General features: G+C 52.8%; 1 protein-coding gene across 1 annotated transcript in view; it reads right to left on the bottom strand.

Moving 5' to 3' along the window:
- The window catches only part of EPHA10 (EPH receptor A10), a 41,841-nt gene that overhangs the window by 6,904 nt on the left and 16,775 nt on the right, over positions 1-18,162 (bottom strand). The window contains exons 4-10 of the mRNA XM_069802831.1: positions 14,042-14,197; positions 12,886-13,227; positions 5,902-6,026; positions 3,440-3,602; positions 1,923-2,031; positions 1,602-1,657; positions 60-185 (exon numbers count right to left, since the gene is read on the bottom strand). Coding sequence (XP_069658932.1) covers positions 60-185; positions 1,602-1,657; positions 1,923-2,031; positions 3,440-3,602; positions 5,902-6,026; positions 12,886-13,227; positions 14,042-14,197 — 1,077 coding nt within the window. The remainder of the gene's footprint in view (positions 1-59; positions 186-1,601; positions 1,658-1,922; positions 2,032-3,439; positions 3,603-5,901; positions 6,027-12,885; positions 13,228-14,041; positions 14,198-18,162) is intronic.

The following is an 18,162-nucleotide window of genomic DNA, read 5'->3' as shown; positions in this document are numbered from 1 at the left end:
CACGCGCACAGCCCACGGCACAGCCGCCGGCACAAAGGGGCCAGCGAGGAGGAACTTGCCTGTCCCAATGATCCTCTCAATTTTAATACTAGCGTTATCCAGCTCTTTGGCAAAGAGGTGCACGGCCTGCATGGGGTCTTCACAAGTGTCAGGGTCGATGTACGTCCTCCTGGTTGGTATTTTAACTGCAGGAAGGGCAGAAAGAGCGCATGAGAAAGGCTTGGCAGAGCTCCCGCCCATCCATCCCAGGAAACACCCTCGCAGTTATCCATCTCCAGGTCTGCTGGCAGGTCTAACTTCCCACCTTTTTATAAGCAAAGCAAAAGATTTGGCTTTAAGGTTGCTAGATTTCTTGCGGGATTAAATGAACCTAATCGCTCTGCTCCACTGCCACAACCCCTGGGTTAAAGGAGAGTAGCTCCTTCACTCTAGCGCAGCCTCCTCCTAGACTGAGCCTATCTGCCACCCGTGCTAATCCTCGAGTATCCAAATCATCTCTGTCCCCGAGACCTCTAGGAGTGGTAATTATAACAATGAACAACAGCCATGTTCCAGGTCCCCTCGACTAGTAGCATGGGCAGCAAAATACCTCCTGCAGGCGCCCACCATCTGCTGCATGGCGAGCGACCCTGCCCGGGAGCACGTCCAGGAGAACTGCACGGAACGAGGCTGACCCGCTTACAGGAGCCCTTGCAAAGCTCCAGAGGAGAAACAGCCACCCGCTTGCTGGGGCTTCCTCAAAACCCTAATTCACGTTTCCTGAAAACAAACGGCCAAAACAACAGCCAAAGCACATCAGCTCTGCCGCTCACCAGGCCCCTGCTAGAGCACTGCCACGTCTCCTACTCTCCCTGGGCAAGGCAAGGAGGACAACGGACGTTTTGCACAAGCTGCTTGGCCCGTCCAGGACCAGCACACAGGCAAACAGCCAGATTGCTCTGGGAAGAGGTCGCACCACACAAGGCTTCCCTTCCACTTTGGCTCCATTCGCCTCCCCAAGAACAGACGGCTGCTGCACTCCCCTTGCCCTGCATAAAAAACCTTCCAGCTCAGCAGCGTGAGGCCCTTCAAAGCCAGGTGAAATGGCCAAGCTGCATCCGAGAAGCATGCAGGCTCTGCTGCTTCTGAAATGCTTTGGGGAGCAGAAGACCACGTGTGCGCTTCACGGGCATATGCCAGGAATCAAATAAACTCATCAATCCTGACATCTGAATTTCCTTTGACAACTGTTGTCTGTAAAATTATTGCTGCTCAATAATCAAGAGTAGCCCCAGAAAACAAAGCTGTATTCTCCTGTAGCCGTTTGTGAAAAGCTGATGGAATAATTCATACACCCCGTGGAAAGCTGAAAGCATCCCCACTGCCTTTGGCACGGCAGTGACCTGTGTGCTGGAAGGACGGACACTGGCTTATGAAGCTGTCAAGCCCACAGTCCCCAGAGAGCCTCACTGTGCTGAGACCCTGCTCTGGGATAATACAGGATGACAACACTTCAAAAGGAAGGACTCAGGGCTGCTTTGTCAGAAGCTGGGTTATTAATAGCAATAAATACAGGGATCCCCACACAGTTGTACTGGCCACGGTGGCCAGGCTTCACTTACAATGGAAGTACAGCTCCTCATCCCCATCCTGGCTGGCTTTGCTGTACCCACACTGTCTGCAATGAGAGTGAAGATGCACACCGTTATCTGGGCAGCAGTGCCTCGCTAGGTATAAAAGCCTCAAGTCGCAGCTCAGGAACAGAGTCCAGCCCCACGGCTCGAGGAGCCAGCACATAGTTTAACCCAGCTCCCACGCTGAGAGCCAGCGCTGCCTCGTGCCTCCAAGAGCCCCTGCTGCAGGGGCTTCGCTTCGGTCCGCTCCTCCTCCCCTGCCCCAAACCTCCTCGGTCCATGCCCCAGCTCAGCTGCGGCTCCGCTCACCTCCTCCAGACCATCATGCCAATCACCATGGACACCAGCACCGTCAGCCCTGCGATGGCCACCACTGCGATGATGAGGACGGGGTTCTGCTCGCTGGAGGCCACCGTCACTGTGGGAGGCAAGCAGAGTGGGTCGGCAACGTGCCCTGGGGCAGGTCCAAGGCATGAGGCAGCCCCGGCTGCTCCTCCCAGTGCTGACCTGTGTCCTCCAGCAAGGCTGTGGGACAATTCACCTGCAGCGCCAGGCTACATTTCACCATCCTCACAGCAATTCACATTCTGGTTCAGTTCTAAAAGCTCGAGCTGGTGCAATCAGACCAACGTGCAGGGCAACACTGCAGGTGCGGACAGAGCAACCCCAGCGCTGCCACACTAGGCTCCTGGTTTTGTTAATCAGCACTGAGGAAAGGTTTCTGTTTATCAGAGGGACATATTAAAATTTATGGCTTACAAATAGTTTTCCTTCATCACATTAATCCCTTCCTTCCTGCTTTTGCAAACAGGGGTATTAGAAAGCTAAATTCTATATAAAATTTTTATTGGCTTCAATTCATTCTGAAAATGTCTTCTGTGTGGCAAATGGATGCAATTTAAAGCCCTGTTAAACACAATCTGTGGGAGTCGTACTGAGCCAGCCATTTCAGGGCTTTCATTTCTAGCCAGGGTGGATTATTAAGCTGAAGCCCTACCATCTCTCCAAGCCCTCTTTTAGTCAGTGAAATAAGATGCTTCTGGACTATAGTTATGAATGGAAACTGAAAAGGAAAAGCCCCAGCAAATAACACTGGTGCTGGCTGACCTTATTCAGCCAAGCGGCTAACAAGCCAAGTGTCTCATGAGCCAGGCCGGCAGTGGGGGTAAGCAGTTATCTCCTATCTGGGGCACACATCCAAGGCCAGCTCAATCCAAGGCTGGCCTTGCCTCCTCTGCTGCAGACGGTGCAGCTGGCCACCCCGTCTCAGCAGCGCCCGCTGTGGGCTGCACAGCATCGCAGACATGGGCAGGATCGTGCCCTTGGCCGTTACGTCAGCAGGGAGTGATGCTCACTCCCTTCCAGCGCCTGTTTGGTGGCCCCACAAAAAGGACCTGCTGAGTCCTGTTCTGGCACCAACATCACACCAAGTCAAAACAACCCTCAGTCACTCTTGCTCTGCTAAGCACTTTCTTGGGCAATCTCAGTCGAAGAGCAGAGACTGTCGCCAGTCTCTACACCAGAGAGGAGCCAGAGACTGGCTGTCCTCACTGATGCTGCACTGAGAAGAGTGAGGACAGACACCTCCAGGACAGGCAGGCCAGCAGCAGCAGTTTTGTTAAAATCAAAGAGGAAAATGCAATTAAAAGCAAGTCCTGGGAAGTACCTGCTCTTAGACCCAGAGCGGCAGAACCAGAGGAACAGATGCTGCTCCACAAAACCAGGAGCATCTGGGGCAGGAGCAGCAGCATCCCCACGGCTTGGCTCAAAGAGCCTCACGTCTGCAGGTGCGTGCGTAAGAGAAGACGAGCCTTGCCAACACTTACACTCTGCCAGCGTCTCCACTTCAATACTAGGGCTGTAGTTTCCGTAGTCCGGCGAGGAAGATGTCCGGATTTGGAAAATATAGAGGGTGCCAGGCTTCAGGTTATTGACCGTCACGGCCGTTGACGTGGTTTTCACAGTTGAGTAGCTTTGATCTCTCTGATCCTGTGAAATAATGAAATACCAGAAATCTAGCTGGACTGACAGCTGCGCCACAGAGCAGGCGCTGCACAGCTGTATCTTTGCCTCACCTCTGGGTCCCATCAGGACAGTCTATCTAAACATAAAGCCTTCAACAGAAAGAATACATTTACTAGATGTCTCATTAATAGAAATTACATGGAAAGGTCACATGAAATAGCAGATGGAGCCAGGTGATGCGCTATGAAGGCAGGCAGAGGATGGGGTGGTGGGGAGCAGCTGTGCCACCCTGCATGGCTCCTTTCCTCCTGCCTGCCCCCGCGCTGGGGCTCGGCTGCTGGCACCGTCCTGCCCCTTCCTGCTCCCCTGCTACAGCCGCCTGAGCCCTGGAGTAAATACACACGTATTAGCACACACTGGGTAATCAAAGCTGGCAGGCGGGTCTGCCAACAGTCCTGGTCCCAAGGATTTTACTCACTTGCCCTGCAACCTACAGATCCTTCCGCTTTGACTAAGGGAGAACACGACGGGCAGCCCCCCCTCCTGCAGCCGCTGATGGAGACAGGGAAGGCAGGGTGGGTTCTGCCCAGCTAGACGGCCAGTGGGACTGCTGGGCTACCTGCGCTGCTTTCACATGCCAGAGCCCAGACCCCTGTGCCTCTGGTTCCCGTGGTCTGCAAAGCAAAACAAGCCCCAGCATCCCCCTAGAGCTCCCGCAATGCTTCGTGTGCTACTGTGCAGCCACTATAGGAGATCATTTTCTCAGCCATGTCAGGTACTTCTGAACAAACTTCCTGGCAAGAAGACGAGGCCGGTGTTGCCACAGTCCCAGACTGGCGTTATCTGAGGCCACTTTCCACAGTCTCAGCACCAGCCTCTCTCGGATCCCATGCGCGCACGCTGCATCCTCATGACGCCAGAGACTAGCCCCGACGAGCGTCCCAGCCCTGCGATCTGGCAAGGGCACAGGCAGCAGCCGTTCACCGCACCGCTCCCAGGGCCAAGACGTCGCTGTGAAATGTATTTTCCATTTGATACGCTTTCCCCCTTGAATCTCCACAGTTAAAGTATGGCTTTAAAAGCAAAGATTAAGAACTAAGTTGATTTTTGTGTCAGCATCAAGAACCTTTTTTCAGTCAATAATTGCTAAACTACAGTTTGAATTCCCTACCCAAGCAGGACGTTTCCTCATTTCATATGCCCCGAGTATCTTGTTGCTGCAGCCCATTTGCACAGGAATTACGGTCTCAGGCTTCAGCATTCACCCTCACCCACAGATTCCTCCTTTCAAATCTATCAGATACTGAAAATGACATTAATATGAATCAGCTTCAAGGTAGCTTGTTTCTAAATACAGAACACCAACATGTCACCTGCACAGTTTGCTTGACGTGTAATCAGTTTCATAACGAGCCTGAGCACACGCAGATAAGGTAATTTGCGGAACTGTGTCATAAACTGCATTTATTTTGATTTAGAGCATTGTCCCTGCTCCCTGCCCACCGGCATTTCTTCTAAAATTCTCAGCCCACCACACCTGTCAAATAACAGCTATTTTTAAAATTAAGAGACTGTCAGAAAAATGTTTGTTTCTGTCCCCTCCTGTGTGGAAGGCCACTCACAGCTTACCTAAATCACAGATTCAGCGGCCCTCAGTCCTAAACCAGTGAAGACCACAAGGCCCAACACTTTCCCAGAGAGCAGGCTATGAATACAGGTGTTATCTCGTCAAAGATTTAGAAACCCAGTATGGTTTAGCAGTCCCTGTCTAGCTGGCTAATGGCAAGCACTCAAACCTCAGATTTTTAATGTCCTTGAAAAAAGCCAGCCAACGCATTTAAAAAAAAAAAAAAAAAAAGAATGAATGAAAATTATTAGCTTTACTGTTTCTCCCAGGGAGATGTCAACATTAGGACTGGATGAAATCTTGCTGCGCAGATGGGTAAAAAACCCACTAATCAACATAAACTCTACAAATAATCCAAATTTCCCAAAAGTTGCATAAGCTGATTGCATAACACTGTTGGAGAAGAAAAGACCTTAATGGCCCCATTTGAAGCACTCCTCTTACTTTCAGGTGCCAGTAAAATCTTCACAACAGCACCGTCCACAGACATGCATTCCCTCCCTTTCCCACCACTCAATCTTCATGCGGCGGGTGGTGGACTGCAACCAGCAGCACCGGCACATGCAGCACCCACCCCGGCACACGCAGCAGCCCGCGCTCCCGAGGGGCAGACCTGGCTGGCGAGGGAAATGGCCAGGAATCGGCCGGGGAGGGCTGGGGCACGACTGAGAGCCAGAGCTAGTCCCCAGAGCCTACCTTCTCGTAGTACTTGACCTCATACTCGGTGCCGTTGGCGGTCGGGAAGCCCGGCTCCTGCCACGACAAGGAGATGCTCTTCTGCTCAACTTTATCCGTGCGGATGTCAGTGACAGGAGTCGGCGCTGAAAAATCAGAGGAAAGCAGCAGGTGACGGTGGTGCTGCCGGGGGCAGAGCATCCCCCCTGCTCCAGCAGCGTACTCTGCACTCTCCCTGCGGTCAGCAGCACCCAAATCCCCCTGCACCAGCCCAGCACAGCCTGCCAGGTCTGGGGCAGAGCCCCGGGGACACAGCCTGTGACGCTGCGTGCCACCACACTTCAGTTGCTTTGGTTCTGAACAGCCAAGTAAGTGCAACCAGCAGATCACAGGTTCCAAGGAATTTTATCTCTATCCTCTCATTCATCTGGGCTGCGAGTCATATGTCAGCCTGAATGTGTTCAGTTGTGGTAACTTCATTTCTGCTTCTGCCCTGTGATGCCACAGTAAAAACTTCAACAATTTAAACAGCTGAAGAGTGTGCTGCTTCTGCAGATACCAGTTCCCTCTCTCTGAATCAGGATTGAAACAGGGCAAACTCCAGGCTGGTAATCACCCAATGGGAGAAGATAGTGGTAAAATACAACAGCTTTGTAATCTGTGGGCAGCTAGTAACGCTCTGACTGAAAACAAGCATAAAACCCTAATTGCACCGCGCTGCAGAGGGGTCTGAGCACCAGCTAACGTTCGGTACTCTGAACCTGCTGCTAAGGATTTCTGGGAAACACAAAATACAATCTTTGAGCAGGAGGGCTTGTAGGACATACCAAGGCTTCTCCAGCCGCCTCCAGCCACCCTGGCACAGGCTTTGCCCCACACCACTCCGGACAGCCGGGAAGATGGGAGAGCTGCCTGCCCTACCCGCTGCCGAGCACACAGCCTGTGCCCCAGGAGCTGGCTGTTTATTTCTAGTTAGCACATGCTCCACGCTGAATCTTTCTCCCTGGCATGCGTGCTCCCGTTTAGTTCATCTCACTATGCAAGATGCACTTGCCAACTATTCCCATTTTAATCAGGTTTGGCTCCAGACAAGCTGACTTCTCCAGCACGCAGCAGGCAGCTCGCTGTCCCCAGCTATCCACAGGCTCTCTGCCTGACACCTTTGCTGTTCACAGGAGCAGAGAAGGGTCTGCCCGCCTTACCCTGCTGTGCTCATCCCTGCTTTCCCAGGGCCTCCTCCTCCGACCACCTTCTCCTGCCTTCAAGCCGCTGACCTGCGCTCAGTGCCCGTACAGCTCCCGCAGCTGACAGGCAGCAGCACTGTCTGCACTGGGCTCCCGGCCTGCAGGCAGCATCCCAGCAGCTCTTCCAAAAGCCTCCTGCACCAGTGGAAAGCCAGCTGGACCTGTCGGACTGTCTGCAGCACCTCAGGAGCCAGCCAAGGACATGGCATCCCCTGACTGCCCAGAGCAAGGCAGCAGCGGCTCAGACGCGGTGATCTGCCCATGGCCAGGGCATTCAGCAACAAGAGGAGGGAGGAAGGGACTGCTTAGGTCGTGCTAGGACATCAGTGTCTTTGCTGCAAAGGTACTAGTCAAGAGAGACACTAAATATTTTAGTAGGGCAAATAAACTTTGTACCTGGTGCCTTGATAAAAGCTTCTATTGCAGCCCCTCGCTCTGCTTTGGATTGATTAGAGAGAAAATTAGGATTGATTAGAAAAACTGACCTCACCAGTGGCTGAACACGCCAAGTAAGGTCTTCACAGCTCTCCTGGGGCAGTGCCACAAGCTGTCCTGGTCAGGAGGCAGAAAGTCTCCTCTCCAGCTGAGGAGAGAACAGGGAACAGCAGAAAAGCCTCCCATAACTGTGGCTTTGGGTGGCCCAGCCTGCCCTCAGCAGCCATCAGCCTGGCCGCGGCTGGAAGGCACAGTCCTGGCACAAGGAAGAGCGGTCCCTGGATCACCCCGGGAAGCACCAAGGGCCAGAACACACCAAGGCGAAGGGGCTGCAGTGACCAATTCACCCACTTACACCAGCGGCCCTGCAGCAGGCACAGTGAAAGCTGCATGGGGAAATCGGCTGCTTCTAGCTTGTCCCACTTCTCCATCAAATCAGGACATTTGCTGGACCCTGACTAACCCACAGAGACTCCTGTGGAGAGGAACAAGTCCCTGGAAAGTAAACTTAAGTATCTGTGAAATTTTGTATTTATTACTTAGCTCATTAATCTTTGCTGAAGAAAAAAGTCCTCCTGATGTTTTATTCATGATGACTTGCTCATTGATTCCAAGTCCCTTCGGCTTCTGCTGAAAGAGCGGGAGGACCCGAAGGGCAGCCGGGAGCTCCCGCGCTCGAGCGAGCTGACAGCCCCTGCCCACAGCTCCCTCTGCTGCAATCAGGCTGAGTGTCCTTTCATGTTTTTAAAAGTAGTTCTCTGAGTAAAGACGCTGGCCCCAGAGCTGACCTTTAAGGGGATACCAAACTGTCCATGTGTAAAGAAGGGGAAGCAAGCTCACCCCGGCAGCACGAAGCAAGGCAGAAAGGTTATTAACGCTCCCACCAGGCCAAGCGGGACAGGACCCCTTTTGGACCTCCCGCATTTTTTGCCCAGGCTTTTCGCACAAGGGAGGCCTGAGACTCCTCCAGCACAGCAATCCCACGGCGCACATGGTGCTGCCGTCCTCCTCACACCAGTCTGTACCACAGCACATGGGAAATGGGCAGCGCCAGCAGCACCCGTGTGCGGCAAAGGTTCCCCTCCTCTGCCAGAGACCTTCAACCCTGCTGGTACCGTCAGGAAGCCCTGTGCCCTGTCGAGGTGCTACTTCAAACACCAATAATGAGTATGACGGAATTTGCACCGGTTTGGCACACTTTTGCTCCAAACCTGGCAAATTGCTCCTTATTCCCACTTCATCAGAGCCAGGTTTAGGCTAGCACAGGCTGTAATATGGCATTTGCTGCTGGGGCGGAGTGGTGAGAATGACTTTCATGGGCAAGAAGTGTTTCAGTAAGATAAGAAAAAAAAAAAAAGAGAAATATTCTCAACTTCCTTCATCAGTCTCATAAAGACACACTGACCCACGTGCACAAACAGAAATGCACACGGGCACGCTCACAGCTTTCATCGCTGGGACAGCAGGGTAATCCCCACCACGAGCCTGTGGCCTCTGCATGAGCACATGTCACCGCACGTTTTACAAAACAAGTGATACAGGCGGCTGAGGCCAGCCTGACACTTAACTTGAGTTTTGCTCCTGTAAACTAAGTTAAGTGCTCCTTGCTGTTTTATATAATTCCCATCAATAAAATATCACACAGATGCCCTTCTGTATCTCTGAATCTAGCAAATGGACTGAAGAAACCTGAACAAGTGGTCCTGACTGTTAACAAAGTCATCGGGAAAAATCACACTCATTTAGTGATGGGCTGTAGACCAGAACCCATGGTACATGCCAGGAAAGCAGGCACTAGCCTCAAACATGTTTAAAAGGCATTAAAGAAAATCACACAGACTATAAAGCATTTCACACTGTGAAAAAAATGTGTTTCCCATCAATATTTTAAGCTCGCCTAACATTACCTCTATTCTGAAAAAGCAAACATTAAATTATTCACCACTCTGCCTGATTTTATAAACTCCATTCTGTTGCTGGCGGTGGGTTTACCCCTCTTAATTAACCAGTATACCAGCAGAAAAGGCATAAAACTAGGTGTGGCCACAGTGTTTCTCCACTGAATGACCCGCTGCATCCAAAACCCAAAGGGGACCCTTGAAGAGGGACAACAGCAAGCACTTAAAAATGGAGCTGCACCAAGTGCCTGCAGGCCAGGCAGCAGGAAGAGCCTCTTTGGTGCCCAGCCCCAGCACCCAGCGCCTCCAGGAACGCTCTCTCTGCACCTTTGCGGGACTGGGGCAGCTGAGCAGACACGCAGCAAACGAGAGCAGACCACAACCCGTCTGTTGTGCTCCCCACGTGGGGTGAGCGGCAATCAGACGGAGAGAAGTCCCCATCGCCCCCGAATACCTCTGCCGCCCTGCACCACGGCACAGCTCGCACTAGGGAGAGCCAGCCGCTCCCCTCCGTCACCAGTTATTAACACTGCAACGCAGAAAACGCACTGGGCACTGTCCGAGGCAATGCCTGCCCCAGCATCCTTCTTTCCAAACCAGAGAAGCAGCCTCATCAGTTACCGTACAGCTCTTCCAGGTCCAGTTCTCACTGCGTGGGGAGCAAAGACCCCGTGAGCGCAGACCCTCGCCCTGGAGCCGGCTCGTCCTGTGGACCCACCGCCCCTCCTGGCTGGGGCTGGGCTGGTGTTGCCGCACCAGCAACAAGCGGGCACAGAGAAGTCTACTTCAGAGGACCTAACTCAGCACAAACCGCTTCTCTGTAGACTCAGAAAGGAGAATGCATTTCGGCACTGGCTGCATTATTAATCTGCAACAGATTTAAAAGCCCTTTAAGATAGGAGCCTATCCCTGCTGGGAATATAAATGACATCGTCCCAGAGTGTACATTTACATAGCTAATGCAGCTCTACTCCTGCAGGTAAACAGCTCCGTTCTCTCCTCAAACACTTTTATTTAGTCCCATGCTGGGGCCAGATTAGAAAAAACACAGTATTAATTTTGCCTCCTGCAGACTAAATAGCATCTTTTCTTTTCCCCTGCAAATACAATGAACAACTGCTAATTCCCTCTTGTGACTGCTGAAGGGGAAGGGCAGTGCGAAAGCTGCACTCAGAGCTATATTTAGAGGAGCAGGGATCTGACAGCTAAATAGGGTCTTGTTTCTTTGTTTAATTTTTCCTCTGAGTTTGCGTATCTGCAGCCAGAGCTTCCCTGCTGCTGCAAATCACTTCCCTGAGACCATTGCATCGCAGCTGCCAAGGAAGTCACTGCTGCTCCAGGCATCCCTCAAGTCTCCCTTTCTCCTTATCTCTGGCCCCATCCGGCACTTCTGTGATGGGCTTTAATGACGAGGGGCTCCAGGGCTCAGGACTCGCTGGAGGTGGCACACTCCGCAAACCGTCCGTGCCAGCCGTGGCTCCGCGTCCTGCCCGCACCGCCGCCTGCCCGCGCCACCGCCTGCCCGCGCAGGGTCCCATCCCACGCAGAGCCCTCCTCGCAGCAGGGAGGCTCTTGCCCCAGAGGGGTGTTACAGGCAAACCAGACTGAGAAGCCACTTCCCCAGGAGATGACCTTCTCCCCCTCTTTGCCAATAGGTGCAGGTTAATCATCACTGTCACTTCTCGCCCACAGTGCCAAATCAAGAGGAACTGGGCCACCTGGGCACCTGCAGACGGAGCAGCTCCAGCCTGGCACTGCCCCAGGAGGGGACACCTTCGGCAGCAAAAAATTTAAGTGTTTCAAGAAACTTCCCGAGCCTCAGCTGCTCAGCTAATTCTGAGCCACCATCTGCATCCGGAGACTTGACAGCTCGACAAGAGACATTGATTTTGAACAGATTACAAGATTAATTATGCCATATTCTTTATGCATATTTCAGTTCCTTCAGGAGTACACAGTGTTGAGTAAGGGGTTGAGATTCTCACTTATCCAGAAGAAAAGCTGTATTAAACAGATGAACGGCTAGGGCATGGGTTGGTATCACAGTCCTGCGGCTTCACTCCCTACAGAGGACAGGGCACTTGCTGCCCTTACCCAGCCTCTTGTCCCCGGCTCAGACCTGAAGCTCCAGGCAAGGACACAGCTCCTGAGCACTGGTCCCTCTGCCCAACACCAGGCAGAAGCCTCTGGAGGAACAGCTTGTTATTAGACCTTGTTGAGCTCACCCCTCCCTAGCTTGTACGCTGGCTCAGGAATAGCCGGAGCTCAGGAGACAGAAGATCTTCCCAGAGCTAAATCCATCCTTGAACAGCAAAGATCCTAATGAGAAATGACACCTCCACTGAAGAGCAGTCTGCGGCACAGCATCCACCCAACGGATTCACAGAAATTATTATATGAGGGAAGAGAAAGCAACGACACACGCAAAAACATTTGATCAAGTGGTGGGAAAATTATTTATAACAAGATCAAAGTTTAATCTCTTCAGATGAAATTGTTGGCCAATTCCTGCCAAGAGGTATGTGAGGATCATCTGTCTCCATTAACTGTGGCTTGGCAAAGGGCTTTCATGCAAATTAATAACGTAACCACAGAGGAACAGACAAGGACACAACAAGCCAGAGCTGATTTTCCTTAGGCACAGCTAACAATTGAGGAGGGATCAAACCCAGCCAGGGGCCCCATCTGCACAGGCAGGCTGGGTGCTCACTTCACCTCACATAAGGGAACAGAAATGCAAAACGTAAAGTGGAAGGGGACACTTACAGTAAGAAATTGTGCCACAGACTGACATAGAAGAGAGCAATTAAATCAGTTTTTTTGTTTCCAAAGGACGGCCAATATTGGAATTATCTATTTTAACGAGGGTTTTTTTGTGAATAGGCTGAAAACGTTGCTTCTTTGAAGGTGCTTTTATTTTGATTTGTAAATTCAAACGGCAGCTAGATCGCAGAGCAGACTTGTCCCTTTGGAGGAGCCCAGGCTGTCACCACGCTCACTGCCACCCACCTGTGAGCCAGTGCAGTGGGAGACAACGGGGCCACAGGCTCCTCCAGTACAGCCAGCTCCTCGCCTGCCCGTGGCACCAACCAAAACCCCCCCGGCAGTGTTGCAGCTCCGTCTCCATCTCCCCCTCCTGCCTGCGCTGCCTGCCGCCGCTGAGCACCACGTCTGTGCCACCTGAGCAAACTGAGAGGAACTGGGGCACCGCGGCAGCGTCAGGCGCGCAGAGCCCGAGGACAGCGCCCGCGCCACCTCCAGACCCGCGTCCTCCCAGCGACGAAGCCACAGAACCGGCTGCCGAGCAGACCACACGCCCCAGAGGTGACGCGCAAGCGTAAGACAGCACGGGCAACTGCTTTCTTGGCGCGGTGGGGGCGAGGCACCGCTCACCTTCAGCCGTCAGGTGCGCTACGCGGCAGCCATACCTGCGAGGCTGATGGAGACGTTCACCTCGGCGTACTGCTGCCCTGACAGCGGGCTGACGCCCGAGACGCCGTTGACAGCCGCCACGCGGATGGTGTAGTTGATGTGAGGCAGCAGGTTCACCAGGGTGACGGTCCGGTCCACGAGCCCCGTCTGCTGCGGCACAAAACCCACGCTGCTGCCGCACTGCTCGCAGCGGCCCCGCGGAGCCGCCGGGCACTGGCTGCACCACAGGCTGTAGGTCAGGTCGCTCCGGCCACCCGCGTCAGCCGGGGCACTCCACTCCAGGACCAGCGACGACTGCCGCAGGCTGTAGACCAGGTTCCGTGGGGCAGAGGGCGGACCTGGAAGCAGAAGAGTGTCTGTGCACAGGCACCGGGACAGCCGGGTGCTGCCTGGGGAGCAGGGAAAACCTACGGGTCCTCTGGGAGCAGCAGCACAGGCACCCGTGGCAGAGCAAGAGAGCACGGTCCCGGGCAGCCGCCGCACGTGGCAGCACAAGGGGATGCGGATGCATCGATGCGTGCGGCACGGTGGGGACACCAGACGGAGGATCCCCGCCGGAGGGACGGGTATGCACGGCAAGCAACAGCTCACACAGCGCATGAGGAGCGCCTGGCCGGACCTGGCACCTCCCTGGGGATCGGCTGGAAGGGCCCCAGGAGCCCCACTGCTGGTCGGACACGGCCCAGCCATGCTTGCCTTCGGGCAAAGCGGGAGGGTTTTTCATCGCTGTGCGGGCAGTTGTACAGCATCCATCACTGGAGTAGCTGGGGTCCAATCCAATTAACTGGAGGCCATTTAATTAAAATCTGTGATCTATATTGACTAAATGACCGTGCCCTAGTTTTGCCAGGGAGTCTGCAAGCCCGACCAACGCGTCTGTCTCAGCAGATTGCAGCCTCAGCCTGCAAGCTTTGTGGCGTAGGGACAGGACAGCCCCTCCATCCCCTCCCGACTGGGGCAGTACCCCAGTGCAGACAGGGCTGCCCAGGGACAGCAGCTCCCATGGGCCAGCACAGGCTGGCACGTGCTGGCAGGGGGACAGGCTCGGACAGCCTCCCGGGCATCCGCTCGGCTCTGCACCACAGGACAGACACAGTGTCTGGATCCCCGTTTCCTCGCTTTACAAAGAGCTGCCGTTTCAGTGAGACGTACGTGTGCAGGAGGCAGATGGTGGGTCTGATGGAGACCTGGAGTAGTTCTTCTGGCATGAACAGAACGTGGAGGCTTCCTCATGCGTGAAGCTGTGCTCAGGGCAAGGGGAGCAGAGAGGGAGACGGAGGGAAAGCTTGTAAAATCCAGGAAGGCAAGCTGAAAAGACAGAGAGAGGCAGTTATGGGAGGAACACCACAAGGTGAATGGGAGACACGTTTGATGACTGCATTTCCCCGTTTCTTGGGACATCCTTTGCCTGCCACTGGCCAGCAGATATCAGCCTCCAGGCTACTTTCCCTGAGCACCTGCATGATCCTGGCACCAAGAGAGATGTGCCTTTGGTTTGACCCAGAAGAGACATTTAGATGCTGTAGCTCTGCACTGACCTCCAGGCTGGGGGACTCTTTCAAGGGGCTGGGGAGGGGCTGGAGGAATGGTCAGACATCCAGACGGCTGAGGCAACATGCAAAGGGAGCTGGAGGTTCTGAAGGGACATGGGGGACAAGGTGGCTACGGAAAGATGCAGGATATGGAAAACACATGGCTTAGGGTTTAGAGTCAGGTGAGCAGAGCAGAAATGACACGGGAGCCACAGCAAGACTCAGCAACAACCCCAAAACGAGAGGAATATTGAAAACAGAGAAGTCGGAGACCTCATCAGTCACCAGAGCTTCATATACAAACCCAAGTCACAAGGCCATGTCACTAGCAGCTACAGCTTTATCATTGTGGATTATACAGCAGTCACTGTGGACAGCGAGGTATGTGCTGAAGTTAAACAGTAGTATAAATTTTCTTTTATAAGTCATACACAGGCTTCCCTTAATACTTCGAGAAGCACCTTTGATACACAAACAAGTAATTCACACACCGGTCAAGGATTTGCTTGATCTTTACTACCAGCAGCATGCAGCCTATAAGCAATACTCCTAGCAGGACACCCAGAAGCTATGAAAGACTTATCGCTTCATGAAAACAACAACAAAGGCTGCAAAACTCCATAAAGCAGTTCGCAACAGTCTCAGTTTGACCTTAAAACATCTGAAAAGGAAGCAGCCTGCACACAAACGTGTGCCTGGCATTGCTGGGTGTCCCCAGCAGTAAGGGATGGGGCAAGTGTGCTCAGCGCACGCTCCTGCCGGCTGGCGCAGGGGTCCCCTCCGGCTGGCAGACCCTCCACGCTGAGAGGTGACCCCCAGCAAGGCCAGCCCGAGGGGCAGGAGTTTGTCTCAGCTGGATTTCAAGCCAAACAGAAGCACTCACATTTTGCTTGGCTGCTTCATCTTCTTGATGTGGTGCTGCTGTCTGCTATCCCTTCATCAGCTGCCTGAATATTTAAACTTAATCACTTGTAAAGTTCCTAGATGAACAGCTCCAGTAACGCAGTCCCCTCTCTTATCATTTTTAAGTAGTTGGCTGCTGAGACTGTTCCTTTTAAAGCAGATTATTCCAGTGCACTCTGGTTCATTAATTTTTAGCATGATATAAAGCTGGCAGCTACAGCTGTGATCTGAGGACAAAGCACTAGACATAGCACAGGGCAGGGAGAATCCTTCCCTGGGACGCTGAAAATGGGTGAACATTTAAGAGGAGGATATTTCACCTACCACAAGGCCTTTAGAAATTCAGTGCCCTACAGTCACACATGGGGAGGGACCACAGCAGTGTGGCTGAGGTTTGTACTCCCAGCGGTCCCTTCATCCCCTGGCCACCGGCACACAACAGACAGCAGCTTGGCAGAGCTGAGAGCAGCATCACACATGAGATTTTTGCTTTTCTTACATAACAGATACAGCCTTTCAAGAGCTGCCTAAAAGCCTTGCTCTTTGCCAGACAAGATCTTGTGCTGTCTTGCCACCCAACACAAGCAAAGCCTGCAGAAAGCAACAGATGTGGCCTCCTCAAGCCCATTCCAGTCATGCCCAAGTAATGAAGAGAGACTTCCTTGTAACTGGAATGGAAATTGCAACTTTCCAACTGATGTGGACTCAACGTTACATTTCTATAGCAAAACTCAAGAGTTAAATTGTTAAAATGGAGAATTAAAAAAACCCAAAACTTTTTAAAACTGAGGGAACCAAACCCAGCAGGTTATTTCTGGGCTCCTCTTGGCTGTGATTCCTGGCTGAACTGGACAAGACAAAGCATTTCAGGGCATGCTGTGGTCACCCAGACACGAAGGGCAGCCTCATCGGTGGGCTCTGGCCAGCTGAGCGGATGACCGAGCTGGACATCGGGACCCTGCAGCAGTCACCGGAGACATGCAGGCGTTTCTTCTCTGCCTGACCTGCCTGCGATGTTGGCACTGGGTGAGACGATCCTGTGCCAGGAGCCCTCGTTGCTCTCACTGGCTGCAAGGGAGGCCCAGACACCTTCACCAGCTGTCACTGCCTGCTGGACAGCTGGAGCATCCTCTCCCAAGAGACGCTGGAGGAGGGATTTCTAGGAAAATATGCCTTTCTAGGAAGAAGAATTGACATTTGCTCCTTGATCTTGCAAGCTCTCAGCAACAGCTGCTGCCAGTATGGGACTGGAGAGCCTGCGGTTCTGTACTCACCTCCCCTATCTCACAGTCTGCACGCCTCCAATACCGGATAAAACTAACCTTTAAAAGCACGGGCTTGACAAACACAACAGAGAAGTAAGATTAAGACAGTGAGCCACAATACATAGTAAATGTCACTCCCTACCTAGGGTGCTAGATAAAACAGGAAAAACTAGCAAATGTTTAAATTACTCCCAAAACTTCCAGCTTCCTCTTTACATTTGAGAAACCAAACCAAAACTAATGTTACATTCACACAATGGAGACATAGTTTGCCTTTTGCTTTAGTTAGGCAGTACTGACCACAGTACAGGGCAGAAATATCACCAGTGGCCCACTAGTGATCCCAACACCCCACACACGGAGGGCACAGTCACTTCCAGAGAGCGGAAGCCTGAGAGCACATCCTACCCCAACGGGGGCAGTAGCCAGATTTCAACAGAGAAACCCAGCACAAGCACCGAGCACTTGGGGGACTCTGCTGAAAGAGCCACTGAGAGCGAGCTGAACACAGGCTGTGCCCATCCCAAAGAGGCAGAGGATTGGCAGACCCCCAGACGCCGCAGTCCCTGCACGCTGGGGACAAGGTTTGAGCTTCCCCAAACCCTCGAGCATCTCCTCCCGGCTCTGCAGAGCGGTGACCCGAGCGCAGTCCCAGAGCCGGGGCTCACGCTGCCACAGAACCGGCCCTTCTCCCAGCGGCTGGAGGACGCGGGGAGACGTGTGCCCTGAGAGCAGAGCCGGGACGGGACGGGGGCTCGTGGGCTTTGGTGCTGCACATCAGTTGCAGCCTCCATCTGCTGCGGCACCAGCTCAAACTCATCCCTCCCCGCGGGGAGAAGCCTATCTCGTTACACCATCAAAGCCTGAACGCTGGTGCGAGATCCCTGCTCGCACCCTCTGTCAGGCAGAACAGAAAAATCAATCTTGTTCACAAACTTGATGGGACCTGAGCACTAAACCCAGAGCATGCTGCCGCCATTCCTCGCATTTAACGGCGAGTCTCACAGTCACATAAGTTTGACATCTCCTTGTAGGAAACTGAATGTTTTCCATTAGAAGCATTATTCAGGCTGATCCTCCCCGGTTTTTAATAGCTAGAAGTAAGTTTACAGAAGTGCCTGTCAGAAGGTATGTCAGTTAATAACTGTACGGAATGCCTCAATTTGCATTTCTCAGAAACACAGGCACCATGACCCTGCATGAGTGTGTCCCACAGGGAGCTTGGGCGCAGCTCAGCTGATGGGCTTACTTTTAATTTTGTTTCTTGGTTGTCTGAATCTTACACTTCAGAAGAACAAAAGCACCCCAGCACATGTGATGCATCATGTGTGCCTCTCCGTTTCTTTTCTCAGATAAACTCCCACCCTCTTCCACCTCATCCTACAAGTGTTTTTCTTGGTCCCCAGCTGGTTTAGGTGTCCCTGTTATTTCACAGTGCTCATTTTTGCAGTGGGTATGTGACAGCTCTCAAGAGATCAGGCCATTAATTTATAGGATGAAATTCTCTTTTTTGTATCCTATTTTCTATCCTATTCCTTGTCCTCTGGTACTACCACAACTTAATTATTAAACA

Source organism: Haliaeetus albicilla, chromosome 16, assembly GCF_947461875.1.
Source record: "Haliaeetus albicilla chromosome 16, bHalAlb1.1, whole genome shotgun sequence".
Lineage (NCBI taxonomy): Eukaryota > Metazoa > Chordata > Aves > Accipitriformes > Accipitridae > Haliaeetus > Haliaeetus albicilla.
Note: the sequence above shows the minus strand (reverse complement) of the source record. Positions and strands in the feature narration are given on the sequence as shown.